The sequence below is a fragment of the Dendrobates tinctorius genome, unplaced genomic scaffold (genome assembly GCF_039654945.1).
Source record: "Dendrobates tinctorius isolate UK_male_01 unplaced genomic scaffold, ASM3965494v1 ptg000070l, whole genome shotgun sequence".
Taxonomy (NCBI): Eukaryota; Metazoa; Chordata; class Amphibia; order Anura; family Dendrobatidae; genus Dendrobates; species Dendrobates tinctorius.
In genome coordinates this window covers 70,430,022-70,444,918 of record NW_027361738.1, presented here as the reverse complement: position 1 = coordinate 70,444,918, position 14,897 = coordinate 70,430,022, and the positions used below count along the sequence as shown (strand labels likewise).

The following is a 14,897-nucleotide window of genomic DNA, read 5'->3' as shown; positions in this document are numbered from 1 at the left end:
AATCCGTTGAGACATCAGTCGTCCCATTTGGACCTCCCCTTAGGAAGTTATCACCCATCCTAGATATTTGGAATTATTTCAGCTAGTAGGTAAAGGAAGAAGAGTTCAGTCCAACCCAGAGGGGCGGTGGCAAATATGTGAAGGGGCGAGCTAGGGGTTGAAAGATAGCTACACACCTTTAGCCTCTGTCATTTTCCGGCCATGGAAGCCACGTCATGTCACGCATGGAGACGGACCAGAAACTAAGAAGATGCCTGTGGATGCGAGAGCTTCCCTTCATCCACAAGTTATACGGAACGGTAACGTGACACATACATCTAACTGCAATCCCAACCTGTAGCCTACTTTTATCTGTACTTCTGGCTGTAATATCTGTATATTTCTCTGTATATATTTGTAGTATCTAGTGCGCCTTTCGGCAATTAAAATATCAATTAATTTTGGACTGCTCTTTTATCTCGAAACCCGATTTCCCACGTCCATGAGTCCGGCTAGTACTTATACGCTGCCTGGGGTTGGTTTCTGACCTCATATAAGCTTGTTAATGGACCGGGCTTATATCTAAAGAGGAACTGATGGCAGCATGCCATTCTGGTGTTATTGGGGGATCTTGGCAGTGACAGACTGGAGGTTTATATATGTATATTCCTGGCCTGGGACTGGTGTTATATATACTGCCCTCCCTGCAGAGTGCCTCGATAACCAGAATGTAAGCTCTTATGGTCAGCGGGGTCCTCTCTCTTTCCAGCAGAGTGTAAGCTCTTATGGCCAGCGGGGTCCTCTCTCCTGTAGAGTGTAAGCTCTTATGGTCAGTGGGGTCCTCTCTCCTGTAGAGTGTAAGCTCTTATGGCCAGCGGGGTCCTCTCTCCTGTAGAGTGTAAGCTCTTATGGTCAGTGGGGTCCTCTCTCCTGTAGAGTGTAAGCTCTTATGGTCAGCGGGGTCCTCTCTCCCGTAGAGTGTAAGCTCTTATGGCCAGCGGGGTCCTCTCTCCTCTATAGAGTATAAGCTCTTATGGTCAGTGGGGTCCTCTCTAGTCTGTAGAGTGTAAGCTCTTATGGTCAGCGGGGTCCTCTCTCCTGTAGAGTGTAAGCTCTTATGGTCAGCGGGGTCCTCTCTCTTGTAGAGTGTAAGCTCTTATGGCCAGCGGGGTCCTCTCTCCTCTATAGAGTATAAGCTCTTATGGTCAGCGGGGTCCTCTCTCCAGCAGAGTGTAAGTTCTTATGGTCAGCGGGGTCCTCTCTCCTGTAGAGTGTGAGTTCTTATGGTCAGCGGAGTCTTCTCTCTCTCTTCCATAGAGTGTAATCTCTTATGATCAGCGGGGTCCTCTCTCTCTCCTGTAGAGGGTAAGCTCTTATGGTCAGCGGGATCCACTCTTCTGCAGAGTGTAAGCTCTTATAGTCAGCGGGATCCTCTCTCTCCTGTAAAGTGTAAGCTCTTATGGTCAGCGGGGTCCTCACTCTTCTGTGGAATGTAAACTCTTATGGTCAGTGAACGTGTGCAGTTCAGTAGTGAATGTTGCCTGCACACTCTCTAGGGTAGAATTAAAGGGCTGGTGGTCAGAAAAATGTCGCTGGTGGCCCAGGCCCTGCAGCCCATCTTCCCAAAGGCCAGAGCAAATGACATCGCTCGCCCCAATTACTTAATTCCAAAGACTATTAACGACAGAGAATTGCGACTTGACATTACTTACCTCTCTGATCTTCCTTTAAAGCCATAAAAAGGCAATACATCAGACGTCATCATAAAAACCCTATATGGCAGATGTTGAGGCGCTAAGTGGTACTAGCCACTGGGAAACAAAGCGCAATCATCTAAACCAGTCTTGCTAAGCTGGGAAAACAAACCATTGAAATGCACGGACTTATTTTTTTCTCATTATTGTATCTTGAACACTAAAACTGAGGTTTCCTCCAATTCCACAGTGTAAAAATTGCAATTTACTGAATACAAAGCCTGGATGCTTTTCTGCGTGCTCTCATTCCCATAGGGTCAGAACGTGATCAATGATATACGGACATCCTCGTCTCGTACCTTTTACTTCAGTATCTCTTTGCATGAGGAGCGGCTACCTGTAAATTGTAATTGACAAAGTATTCCAGGGACTGTTCCCAGCGCACAGATTAAGATGATGAACCTGAGGCAATGAGCGATATGATGACGAGATCTTATCTGAAGAGGAGTGATACTCATGGTCACCTCGCTGTGCTGTATCAGCCACTCATAGATGCAACGACTCCCAGATCCACATCCATTCTTGTTACTCATTTAATCTTTGTTACTAATGTAAAAGCCGTATTTTTTTTTAAACTCTGACACATAGGATGGGCCATAAATGTAGGTCTCTCGCTTGCACAGCAATTTTCTGATTTCCCAGAGAATCCATTAGAGAGAGCCGCACACGCACAGCCCCCTCTCCACTCCCAGGGCAGGGAGATGGGTCCTTCTTCACTGGCAGGTCTCCACCTTGGCTACTGCAGGGGACTGTTTTCTAAAATCTCTAAATACTCATATGTGCACATGAATCTGTACAGTCATAACATCCAAATCCAGGTCATTTCTGGTGTTTTTTTTTCTGAAGACATGTTGAGAATTTTGATTTATAAATTCCCTATGAATTTTCTTTAATTTCCATCTATTGCAATGCAAAGGGTGATGAGTAAGGCCAATCCTAATCAAGATCTGAATCCCACTTCAGCTTTTGTAAAGGCTGAAGTTTGAGTTGAAAATGAACAGCAAATTTCCCCCAAAAATTAATGTCCTGCAGATGCCTGTAATGTTGAAGATTTGCTGTGGCAGCCCCTTTATGGTGCATCAACACGTTTGTGGGTCCCGTCAGGGCTCACGTTCAAACGTATGTGCCAGTGGGGCCATAGACCATAATGTTTCCGGCAGAGCGAGCGTACGCTCTGATGTGCATAATTTTTGGTCATGTGCGCCTACTGAATGTGGATACTCATACGTAGTAGGCTTTGTCTGGGTGTCAGCCTCCAATAGGCGTACACGCCTGAAAGTGATGCACGTCAGAGCGCACGTTCGCTCTGCCTGCACCATTATAGTCTATGACCCCGTCGGCACATACGTCCAAATTTCGTTTCGCTGGGGGGTTCGGATGCAAGCACCAACTGGACTCACAAATGTGGAAAAAGCGCAATGTGAAAGCAGCCTTACAGTTTTCTCCTGCACAGCGGCTGTACCGGCATCCTGGCTGTGCAGGAATCTGCAGCTGGCCACATAACCTTTAATGGAGCGGTGCTGACGCGGGTGAATGCTGTCGTGCATAGGAAAAAGTGTGAAGTGGCAACAGTGCAACTGAAACAGCACTGTGAACCCTTCACCCTCAGGATCGGTGAGTGTCCTAGAAATCAGATCTCCGGGGATTATGTTGGCTAGGTTTAGTCCGGATAGCTATCTCTTTACTCAAACTAGTCTGGTTTAAGATGCTGTCATCATGCCCACCGAGGTGTGAGTGACATCTTCTCAATTGGCCATGTAATCTCTGGAATGGCTTTACTATGCCTTTCTGGTCATGCAGACTGCACCATAGAATGTTCCCGACTTCCCTGCACTCGCTGAAGGAAGGCATGGTGACCTCATTCCTGAAATGACATGTCTGTTTCAATATATTTTTGCATTCTTACATATCTTTTGCAGTAGCAAATTCTACAGGTGCTTCTCACAAAATTAGAATATCATCAAAATGTTAATTTATTTCAGCTCTTCAATACAAAAGTGAATCTCATATATTATATAGAGTCATTACACACAGAGTGATCTATTTCACGTGTTTATTTCTGCTAATGTTGATGATTATGGCTTAGAACCAATGAAAACCCAAAAGTCATTATCTCAGTAAATTAGAATAATTAACAAAAAACACCTACAAAGGCTTCCTAAGCATTTAAAAAGGTCCCTTAGTCTGTTTCAGTAGCTCCACAATCATGGGGAAGACCACTGACTTGACAGATGTCCAGAAGGCAGTCACTGACACACTCCACAAGGAGGGTAAGTCACAAAAGGTCTTTGCTAAAGAAGCCGGCTGTTCACACAGCGCTGTATCCAAGCAGATTAATGGACGGCTGAGTGGAAGGAAAAAGTATGGTAGAAAAAGGTGCACAAGCAACCGGGATAACCGCAGGCTTGATAGAATTGTTAAGAAAAGGCCATTCAAAAATTTGGGGGAGATTCACAAAGAACGGAGTCATTGCTTCAAGAGCCAGCACACACAGACTTATCCAGGACATGGGCTACAAGTGTCGCATTCCTTGTGTCAGGCCACTCATGACCAATAGACAACGCCAGAAGCATCTTACCTGGGCCAAGGAGAAAAAGAACTGGACTGTTGTCAGTGGTTCAAGGTGTTGTTTTCAGATGAAAGTAAATTTTGCATTTCATTTTGAAATCGCGGTCCCAGAGTCTGGAGGAAGAGTGGAGAGGCCACAATCCAAGCTGCTGGAGGTCTAGTGTGAAGTCTCCATAGTCAGTGACGGTTTGGGGAGCCATGTCATCTGCTGGTGTATGTCCACTGTGTTTTATCAAGACCAAAGTCAGCGTAGCGCAGCCGTCTACCAGGACATTTTAGAGCTCTTCATGCTTCCCTCTGCCGACAAGCTTTTTTGGAGATGGAAATTTAATTCTCCAGCAGGACTTGGCACCTGTCCACACTGCCAAAAGTACCAATACCTGGTGTACAACCAACAGTATCACTGGGCTTGATTGGCAGGAAACTCGCCTGACCTTAACCCCATAGAGAATCTATGGAGTATTGTCAAGCGGAAGATGAGAGACACCAGACCCCACAATGCAGACGAGCTGAAGGCTGCTATCAAAGCAACCTGGGCTTCCATAACCCCTCAGCAGTGCCACAGGCTGATCGCCTCCATGCCACGCCGCATTGATGCAGTAACTGATGCAAAAGGAGCCCCGATCAAGTGTTGAGTGCATTTACCGAACGTACATTTCAGTAGGACAACATTTTGGATTTTTACATCATTTTTCAAGCTGGTGTTATAATGTATTCTAATTTACTGAGATAATGTATTTTGGGTTTTCATTGGCTGTAAGCCATAATCATCAACAGTAACAGAAATAAACACTTGAAATAGACCACTCTGTTTGTAATGATAATGACTCTATATAATATATATAATTATCCTTTTGATGATATTTTAATTTTGTGAGAAGCACTTGTATATATTTTCTTAGAACTTGTGACATTCCTCTGATATTCCTTCTGGAAATGCAATAATACATTAACAATTGGGCAAGAAAGAGTGTTCCTACATACGGTAATCGGAGCACAGTAAAACACTCCTGTGCTCAGATTACGCCCAGTTTTCAATTTATTAATACATTTCCAGGAGGAATAACAGAGGAACAAAACACTAAAGAATTATTTTGATTTGGAACATAAATATTTCCTTAAACGCACACATCATGCTAAAGGACAAACACTACTGAAATACAAGCGCTATTTTTATTCTCTAGTAACTAATCATTCACCGTTCACTCATTTCATTTAGATCTTATTATTTCTATGACATTCTAGTGAAAATGTTGTCTTTCTAATCATATCTTGTATCTCGTAGAATTCTCGGAAAGCGCTGAAGGCCTGCTCGTTCTCCAACCCTCTATACGGCAAAAAAGAAGAAAACCTGTAATTTTCACTTCACCGTCATCTCGTTCCATGTCGAAATTTCCGAGAGATAAATTATAATATCATTTACAGCTCCAGCGATTGTTAATGTAAATACCACCTGCTGTTCCAGACAGACAAAGTGGGTAATAAATGGCTGCTGCGCGGTGGATATTAGTACACGCCGCCGGCATCAGTGAATGGATGTGTTACTGGCAGATATTCTCTGAGCCATACATTACCACATGGAAGAAATTCATCTCCCTTTATTATATTTCTATACATGGTTAATATGGGATTGGTATGGCGGAGGCTGTAATAATTAAATCTTCTGTAAACCTTCATGTGTGGTTTGGGTTTCTTGAACGTCACTATTATATTGGCACTACCAGCTTAGTTGATCTCCCACACTCAGAAGCACTGCACCGTTGTATTCCGGTACAATATTTGTACATTATTTCCAACAATAACATTACCTGTTTAGTATATTTTTGTGCAAATTTTCCTTTTGCAGGCTTCATCTAATATTTTCAGTTTTTCCCAGTTTTTCCTGAGCGCAGCTCTGGAAGGAGCAGCATTACTGGCTTAGATTTTTTTCCAAACTCAGAAGCACTGCACTGATGTATTCCTATACAGTATTCCTTACCAGGGCCGGCCCGAACGTATAGGCGAACTAGGCGGCCGCCTAGGGCGCCGACCCAAAGGGGGCGCCAGAGAAAAAATAGAAAAAATTATAAAAAATCTTTTCAAAAGGCAAAAAGTTTTACGGATGGAAAGAAAAGTGTACATATTTAAGGGCAAATATGACGCAAGAGAGGTTGGTTGGGTTGGCAACAATTTCGATAGAATCTGAAGTTGCTAAACAAATTAATCTCGGTGACTTAGTGTCATCCTTTTAAAAAAAAAAGGCAAGGAAACAAAAATTTTAATTACCTATGGTCGTTTTTGTTTTGCGTTATTGATTACTTTGTATATATTTGTCCTATACAACTTCTCAGAAGATTAAAGAGTTAGGAGAGAGTTAATTAATCATTGTTGTTGTGGTTTATTTTGCTCCTAAATTTATATCCCAAGTTTTCATCTACTGCCAAGAATAGTAGGGGCGCAACAAAATAGTTTCGCCTAGGGCGCCGTAATCTCTCGGGCCGGTCCTGTTCCTTACCACATTGTTACCTGTATAATATATGATTTTTAGCAGAATTTATCTAGAATTTTCAGCTATTACTGAGGTCAACTCCTGTCAAAGCAGCATTCCTGGCTTACATGTTCTACCCATTCAGAAGCACTGCACCGATGTGTCCATGTACATTATTCCCAACCATAATGTTACCTGTACAATACATTTTTTTTGCAATTTTCAATCATTGTCCATAATTTTCTGTTATTCTTGAGCTCAGCTCTAGAAGGAATATCATTACTGGCTTAGATGTTTTTCTGCACTCAGAAGCACTGCACCCTGATCCCCAACTCATAATTCTGTGCCTGCTGCTACAAAATAACCAGAGGGTCTTCATTTGTGTTCTGATGAGCCCTCGTGTTTTTCGATCATCCATGATGCATGAGAACTGACAGTCTATGACGGAACAGTCTCCCCTCATTCCCACACACAGCAGCAACTAAGCATTTAAAGCTAGTTTCTGGGTTTACAATAACCAACAAGGAGCACTAATGGACCGCCAATCATCTATTTGACTTGTTGATCTTCTGCAAGGCATTTGTATGTTTTTGCCATGCTTGTGTAAGTTTCCTCTGAGTACTCTGCTTTGCTTCCACACTCCAAAGACCACTGACCATAACGCCTCGCAACCTCATGTTGTTGCATGAATCATAGTCATTTGGCCTTATGTGATCAGTGCATCACACTGTAATGTCACGAGTCATAGGGTACTTGCAAGAGGTACCTGTAGAGGAGCTGTTGACACCCTCCCTTGGAGATCACGTTGTAATATAATGCATTGACTTGTGTTGCGTGTTATTTTATCTATTCTGTTGCAATATGTTGAGATGTTTTAAAAATAAAGACTAGTTGCAAAGTTGTTGTAAATGTTTTGGCTCAGTGGTTAGCACTGCAGCCTTGCAGCGCTGGAGTCCTGGGTTCGACTCCCACCAAGGACAACATCTGCAAGGAGTTTGTATGTTCTCCCCGTGTTTGCGTGGGTTTCCTCCCATATTCCAAAGACATACTGATAGGGAATTTAGATTGTGAGCCCCATTGGGGACAGTGATAATAATGTGTGCAAACTGTGAAGCGCTGCAGAATATGTTAGCGCTCTATAAAAATAAAGATTATTATTAAAAAAAAAATAAATAAAGATTATTATTATGCATTGGAGCAATGAAAATAATTGTTTGGATCCTTAGTTGTTCTCACATTTCCCCATCCTGTCACTTATAGGCTGGATTAATGTGAGCATATTTCATGATCAGTAGACAGAGTGCAATGCACGATCTGACATCAGCGATTTCAACCCCCAAATTCCAGCCTTATATTTGTCTACGTGGCTAAAGGTTTGGGTCTGGAGACCCACTGTCAGATCACTGTCAGATCGGGCATTGTTGTGCGTAAATAAACCGTGAAATACGCACAGGTTGACCTGGCAATAGGCTTATAGCCGCCATAGAAAATGGGAAAAAAGAAAAAATATCAGTAATTTATATATGAAATATTCATCTGCAAAATTGCTATGAAAAATACAGTATAAAAGAAGGTACTTAGAGCATAGATCGACCAATATATGTGAGCCCAACTGCCATGTCAAGGCGTCCTTCAAAAGTTGGGTCCCTATCCTGATATGTCACCTCTCCTGGGGAAAAAAGCCTACAATTTATGGGGCAGGAATGGACCAGCTAACTACTTAAAATCACCTGTGGCTGATGGGAGTGGGAGTGCACATGTCCAAAAAGTGTTTGATACAAATGGAGAAAAAGACCAGCACATCCAAGGTAGTGTGAACAGATGCCAACCAAAAAAAGCACATCACTTGAAAAACGATAAAGGTTGCACCATAATTTAATGATTACTCTAGAACATTGAAACTGCATTACTGCCATAGAAAATGGGAAAAAAGGCGCTATATAGTGCATATATGAAATATTCATCTGCAAAATTGCTATGAAAAACACAGTAAAAAAAGAAGGCACTTAGCGCATAGATTGTTTATCATTTTTTAAGTGATATGCTTTTTTGTAGGCTTTTTTTGTCCAGGAGAGGTGACATATCAGGATAGGGACCCTACTTTTGAAGGACGCCTTGACATGGCAGTTGGGCTCGCATATATTGATCGATCTATGCGCTAAGTACCTTCTTTTTTACTGTATTTTTCACAGCAATTTTGCAGATGAATATTTCATATATATATTCGATAGGGTATTTTTTTTTTCTTTTTTTCCCATTTTCTACAGCAGTAATGCAGTTTCCAATGTTCTAGAGTAATCATTCTTGGTAAATCACGGTGCAACCTTTAGCATTTTTCAAGTTAATAGGCTAATAGCCAACGGTATTTCTGACTGTTATTGACTGGTGGTTTACACAGTGGCTGCATGGAGAATGCTCCCATCTTAAAATATAATACCCTTGTAACATTTTATATAAAGTACGTCCAAAAAGCCATGTACACATGTAGCTGTGGTTCCCTGCTGTGACGCGCCACTCAGTTTGTAATGCAGTCTATAAGCTACAGCCAAGAATTAACAATCCCATTCGTAAAACGATGAGTTACAGCATCCCTGATGCACAGCCGATAGCAGAGAGAAGTACCGCGCTTACATGATGAAGTCGCCAACCTGATACCAGCACGGAGACAAAGCAAGGGCTTCCGGGCAGCCATCCATTTAGTCATTCTGCAACGACAAAAACCCAGCTCACATTTATTTACTATAGAAATTGTGCCAAAAATTTCAGTGTGATTAAAAAGAATCTGCAGAAAATAAACTGTACAAGTGTAATGGAAGTGAGATAAATCTACTGCTGTGTGAATATCTGATAGTATCGGTCACTCATACTTCATAAAAATATATGTCAATAAACCAAAGCTATCCATGGAAATGATAGTAATGTTAAGCCTCGTGCACACACCACATTTGAGAGTATGGTGGCACACAAAGTCCATTCAGCTGCAAGAATTTATTACAGCCCCCACAGTAATTTATATGCCACCTTATGGGGTTTACATTGCCAGAATGTATAATCTCTATATATAAAAATGAATGTTTGTGTGTGTGTATCACCAACCAATCACGAAGCATCTTTCATTTCACCAGAGCTGTTCAAAAGAAGCTGAGCTGTGATTGGTTGCTATGAGCAACAGTTTTCCTTGCAAACAATCACTAAGCATCTTTAATTTCACCAGAGCTGGTTAAAAGAAGCTGAGCTGTGATTGGTTGCTATGACCAACAGTTTTCCCACTTGACAACACCTTAGCAGACACTGACATGGTGGGAGAAATCTAGCATCCCCGGGAACATAAGCTCCCAGCCATTGTCTGCCCCCCAGAAAGGAGCACAGAGCACATGACAGAAATGAATCCCCCCTCCTGTGCCCATATACCCATCACACATCCTCCATCCCATAGGCACATCTTCCCTCTTAAAGGGATCATTGGTATGGAAGTCAGAGCAAATCCATCCAGCGCTTTGGTTTTGACCCCAGGCCTCTCTTAAAGGGATCCCCGGTATGGAAGTTAGGACCGTTCCACTCAGCTCTGAGGTTCTGACCCCAGGGTCTCTTAACCCCTTCACTACCAAGGGTGGTTTGCACGTTAACTACCGGGCCAATTTTTACAATTCTGACCACTGTACCTTTATGAGGTCATAACTCTGGAACGCTTTCACGGATCCTGGTGATTCTGACATTGTTTTCTCGTGACATATTGTACTTCATGTTCGTGGTAAAATTGCATTCAAATAACTTGCGTTTATTTGTGAAAAAAACGGAAATTTGGCGAAAATTTTGAAAATTTCGCAATTTTCCAACTTTGAATTTTTATGCCCTTAAATCACAGCGATACGGCACACAAAAAACTTAATACATAACATTTCCCACATGTTTACTTTACATCAGCACAATTTTGCAACCAAAATTTTTTTTTGCTAGGAAGTTATAAGGGTTAAAATTTGACCAGCGATTTCTCATTTTTGCAACACCATTTTATTTTTAGGGACCACTTCACATTTGAAGCCACTTTGAGGGGTCTATATGATAGAAAATACCCAAAAGTGACACCATTCTAAAAACTGCACCCCTCAAGGTGCTTAAAACCACATTCAAGAAGTTTATTAACCCTTTAGGTGCGTCACAGGAATTTTTTGAATATTAAGAAAAAATGAACATTTAACTTTTTTTCACAAAAAAAATACTTCAGGTTCAATTTTCTTTATTTTACCAAGGGTAACAGGAGAAATTGGACTGCAAAAGTTATTGTGCAATTTGTCCTGACTACGCTGATACCTGATATGTGGGGGGGAACCACTGTTTCGGCGCATGGCAGAGCTCAGAATGGAAGGAGCGCCGTTTGACTTTTTCAATGCAAAATTGGCTGGAATTCAGATCGGACGCCATGTCACGTTTGGCGAGCCCCTGATGTACCTAAACAGTGGAAACCCCCCCAAGTGACCCCATTTTGGAAACTAGACCCCCCAAGGAACTTATCTAGATATGTGGTGAGAACTTTGAACCCACAAGGGCTTCACAGAAGTTTATAACGTACAGCGGTACAATTAAAAAATCATATTTTTTCCACAAAAATGATCTTTTCACCCACAATTTTTATTTTTCCAAGGGTAACAGGACCCTAAAAGTTTTTGTGCAATTTGTCCTGAGTACGCTGATACCCCATATGTGGGTGTAAATGACTATTTGGGCGCATAGCAGAGCTCGGAAGGGAAGCAGCGCCATTTGACGTTTTTGGCTAGAATTGAGATCGGACACCATGTCGCGATTGGAAAACCCCTGATGTACCAAAACAGTGGAAACCCCCCACAAATGACACCATTTTGGAATCTAGACCCCCCAAGGAACTTATCTAGATGTGTGGTGAGAACTTTGAACCCCCAAGGGCTTCACAGAAGTTTATAACGTACAGCAGTACAATTAAAAAATCATATTTTTTCCACAAAAATGATCTTTTCACCCTCAATTCTTATTTTTCCAAAAGTAACAGGACCCTAAAAGATATTGTGCAATTTATCCTGAGTACGCAGATACCCCACATGTGGGTGTAAACCACTATTTGGGCGTATGGCAGAGCTCGGAAGGGAAGCAGCGCCATTTGACGTTTTTGGCTGGAATTGAGATCGGACACCATGTCGCATTAGGAAAGCCCCTGATGTACCAAAACAGTAGAAACCCCCCACAAATGACACCATTTTGGAAACTAGACCCCCCAAGGAACTTATCTAGATGTGTGGTGAGCACTTTGAACCCCCCAGTGCTTCACTGAAGTTTATAACGTCCGGGCGTGAAAATAAAAAAATCGTATTTTTTCCACAAACATGATCTTTTAGTCCCCATTTTTTTATTTTCCCAAGGGTAACAGGAGAAATTGGACCCCAAAAGTTGTTGTCCAATTTGTCCTGAGTACGCTGATACCTCATATGTGGGAGAAAACTACTGTATGGGCACACGTCGGGGCTCGGAAGGGAAGTAGTGACGTTTTGGAATGCAGACTTTGATGGAATGGTCTGCGGGTGTCATGTTGCGTTTGGAGAGCCCCTGATGTACCTAAACAGTGGAAACCCCCCACAAGTGACCCCATTTTGGAAACTAGACCCCTTAATGAACTTATCTAGATGTGTGGTGAGCACTTTGAACCCCCCCAGTGCTTCACAGAAGTTTATAACGACCGGGCGTGAAAATAAAAAAATCGTATTTTTTCCACAAACATGATCTTTTAGTCCCCATTTTTTTATTTTCCCAAGGGTAACAGGAGAAATTGGACCCCAAAAGTTGTTGTCCAATTTGTCCTGAGTACGCTGATACCTCATATGTGGGAGAAAACTACTGTATGGGCACACGTCGGGGCTCGGAAGGGAAGTAGTGACGTTTTGGAATGCAGACTTTGATGGAATGGTCTGCGGGTGTCATGTTGCATTTGGAGAGCCCCTGATGTACCTAAACAGTGGAAACCCCCCACAAGTGACCCCATTTTGGAAACTAGACCCCCTAATGAACTTATCTAGATGTGTGGTGAGCACTTTGAACCCCCCAGTGCTTCACAGAAGTTTATAACGACCGGGCGTGAAAATAAAAATATCGTATTTTTTCAACAAACATCATCTTTTAGTCCCCATTTTTTTTATTTTCCCAAGGGTAACAGGAGAAATTGGACCCCAAAAGTTGTTGTCCAATTTGTCCTGAGTACGCTGATATCTCATATGTGGGAGAAAACTACTGTATGGGCACACGTCGGGGCTCGGAAGGGAAGTAGTGACGTTTTGGAATGCAGACTTTGATGGATTGGTATGCGGGTGTCATGTGCGTTTGGAGAGCCCCTGATGTACCTAAACTATTGAAACTCCCCACAAGTGACCCCATTTTGGAAACTAGACCCCCCACGGAGCTTATCTAGATGTGTGGAGAGCACTTTGAACCCCCAAGTGCTTCACAGAAGTTTATAACGCCTGGGCGTGAAAATAAAAAAAACATTTTTTTCCGCAAAATTATATTTTTGCCCCCAGTTTTTTATTTTCCTAAGGGTAACAGGAGAAATTGGACCCCAAAAGTTGTTTTGTAATTTGTCCTGAGTAGGCTGATACCCTACATGTGGGGGTAAAACACTGTTTGGGCACATGGCAGAGCTTGGAAGGGAAGGAGCACCATTTGACTTTTTCAACGCAGAATTGGCTGGAATTGAGATCAGACGCCATGTTGCCTTTGGAGAGCACCTGATGTGCCCAAACAGTGGAAACCCCCAATTATAACTCCAACCCTAACCTCAACACACCCCTAACCCTAATCTGAGCCCTAGCCCTAACCCTATCCCTAACCCTAACCCTAGCCCTAACCCTAGCCCTAACCCTAGCCCTAACCCTAACCCTAGCCTTAACCCTAGCCCTAGCCCTAACCCTAGCCCTAACCCTAGCCCTAGCCCTAACCCTACCCTAACCCTAACCCTAGCGGGAAAATGGAAATAAATACATTTTCTTTTAGTTTTATTATTTTTCCCTAACTAAGGGGGTGATAACGGGGGGTTTGATTTACGATTTATGGCGGTTTTTATGTTTGGCGGCTGTCGCACGCTAAAAGACGCATTTTATTGTAAAAATAGTTTTTGCATCACCACATATTGTGAGCTATAATTTTTCCATATTTTGACCCACCGAGTCATGTGAGGTCTTATTTTTTGCGGGACGAGTTGACGTTTTTATTGGTACCATTTTCGGGCACGTGACATTTTTTGATCGCTTTTTATTCCGATTTTTGGGGCGCAGAATGAACAAAAACCAGCGTTTCATGAATTTCTTTTGGGGGGTGCGTTTACACCGTTCCGCGTGCGGTAAAATTGATAAAGCGGTTTTATTCTTCGGGTCAGTACGGTTACAGCGATACCTCATTTAGGTCGTTTTATTATGTTTTGTCGGTTTTTTGCAATGAAAACAATTTTATATAAAAAATAATTATTTTTGTATCGCTTTATTCTGCGAGCTATAACTTTTTTATTTTTTTGCGGATGATGCTGTATGGTGGCTCGTTTTTTGCGGGACAAGATGACGTTTTCAGCGGTACCATGGATATTTATATGCGTCTTTTTGATCGCGCGTTATTGCACTTTTTGTTCGGTGGTATGATAATAAATCATTATTTTTTGCTTCGTTTTTTATTTTTATTTTTTAAGGGGTTCGCTAAAGGGGTTAACTAATGGGACAGTTTTATAGGGCAGGTCATTACGGACGCGGCGATACCAAATATGTGTACTTTTATTGTTTTGTTTTTTTTTTATTTTCAAAAAATGGATTTATTGGGGAATATTTTTTTTTTTTTAACTAATTTATTTAGCGATTTTTTTTAAATTATTTTTAACACTTTTTTTTTTTTTTTTTTTACTTTATTACCTTGTCCCAGGTGGGACATCACTGTCCTGTGACAGATCGCTGATCTGTCACATCACAGATCACTGTGACAGATCAGCGATCTGTCACAGGCACTGCTGCAGACTTCCTCATGCCTGCGCTTTGCAGGCACTGAGGAAGCCAGCTTCCTCAGGCCCCCGAAGGCCCCCGTCGCCATCTTGGATTCGGGGGCCTGGAGGAAGGGAGTCCCCCGCAGCA

General features: G+C 42.2%; 1 protein-coding gene across 1 annotated transcript in view; it reads left to right on the top strand.

Moving 5' to 3' along the window:
- MALRD1 (MAM and LDL receptor class A domain containing 1) overlaps nt 1–5,975 on the top strand; it is a 586,417-nt gene extending 580,442 nt beyond the window's left edge. The window contains exon 41 of the mRNA XM_073581848.1: nt 5,587–5,975. Within this exon, the coding sequence (XP_073437949.1) occupies nt 5,587–5,658 (72 nt within the window). The 3' untranslated portion in view covers nt 5,659–5,975. The remainder of the gene's footprint in view (nt 1–5,586) is intronic.
- Nucleotides 5,976–14,897: the final 8,922 nt, after the last annotated feature.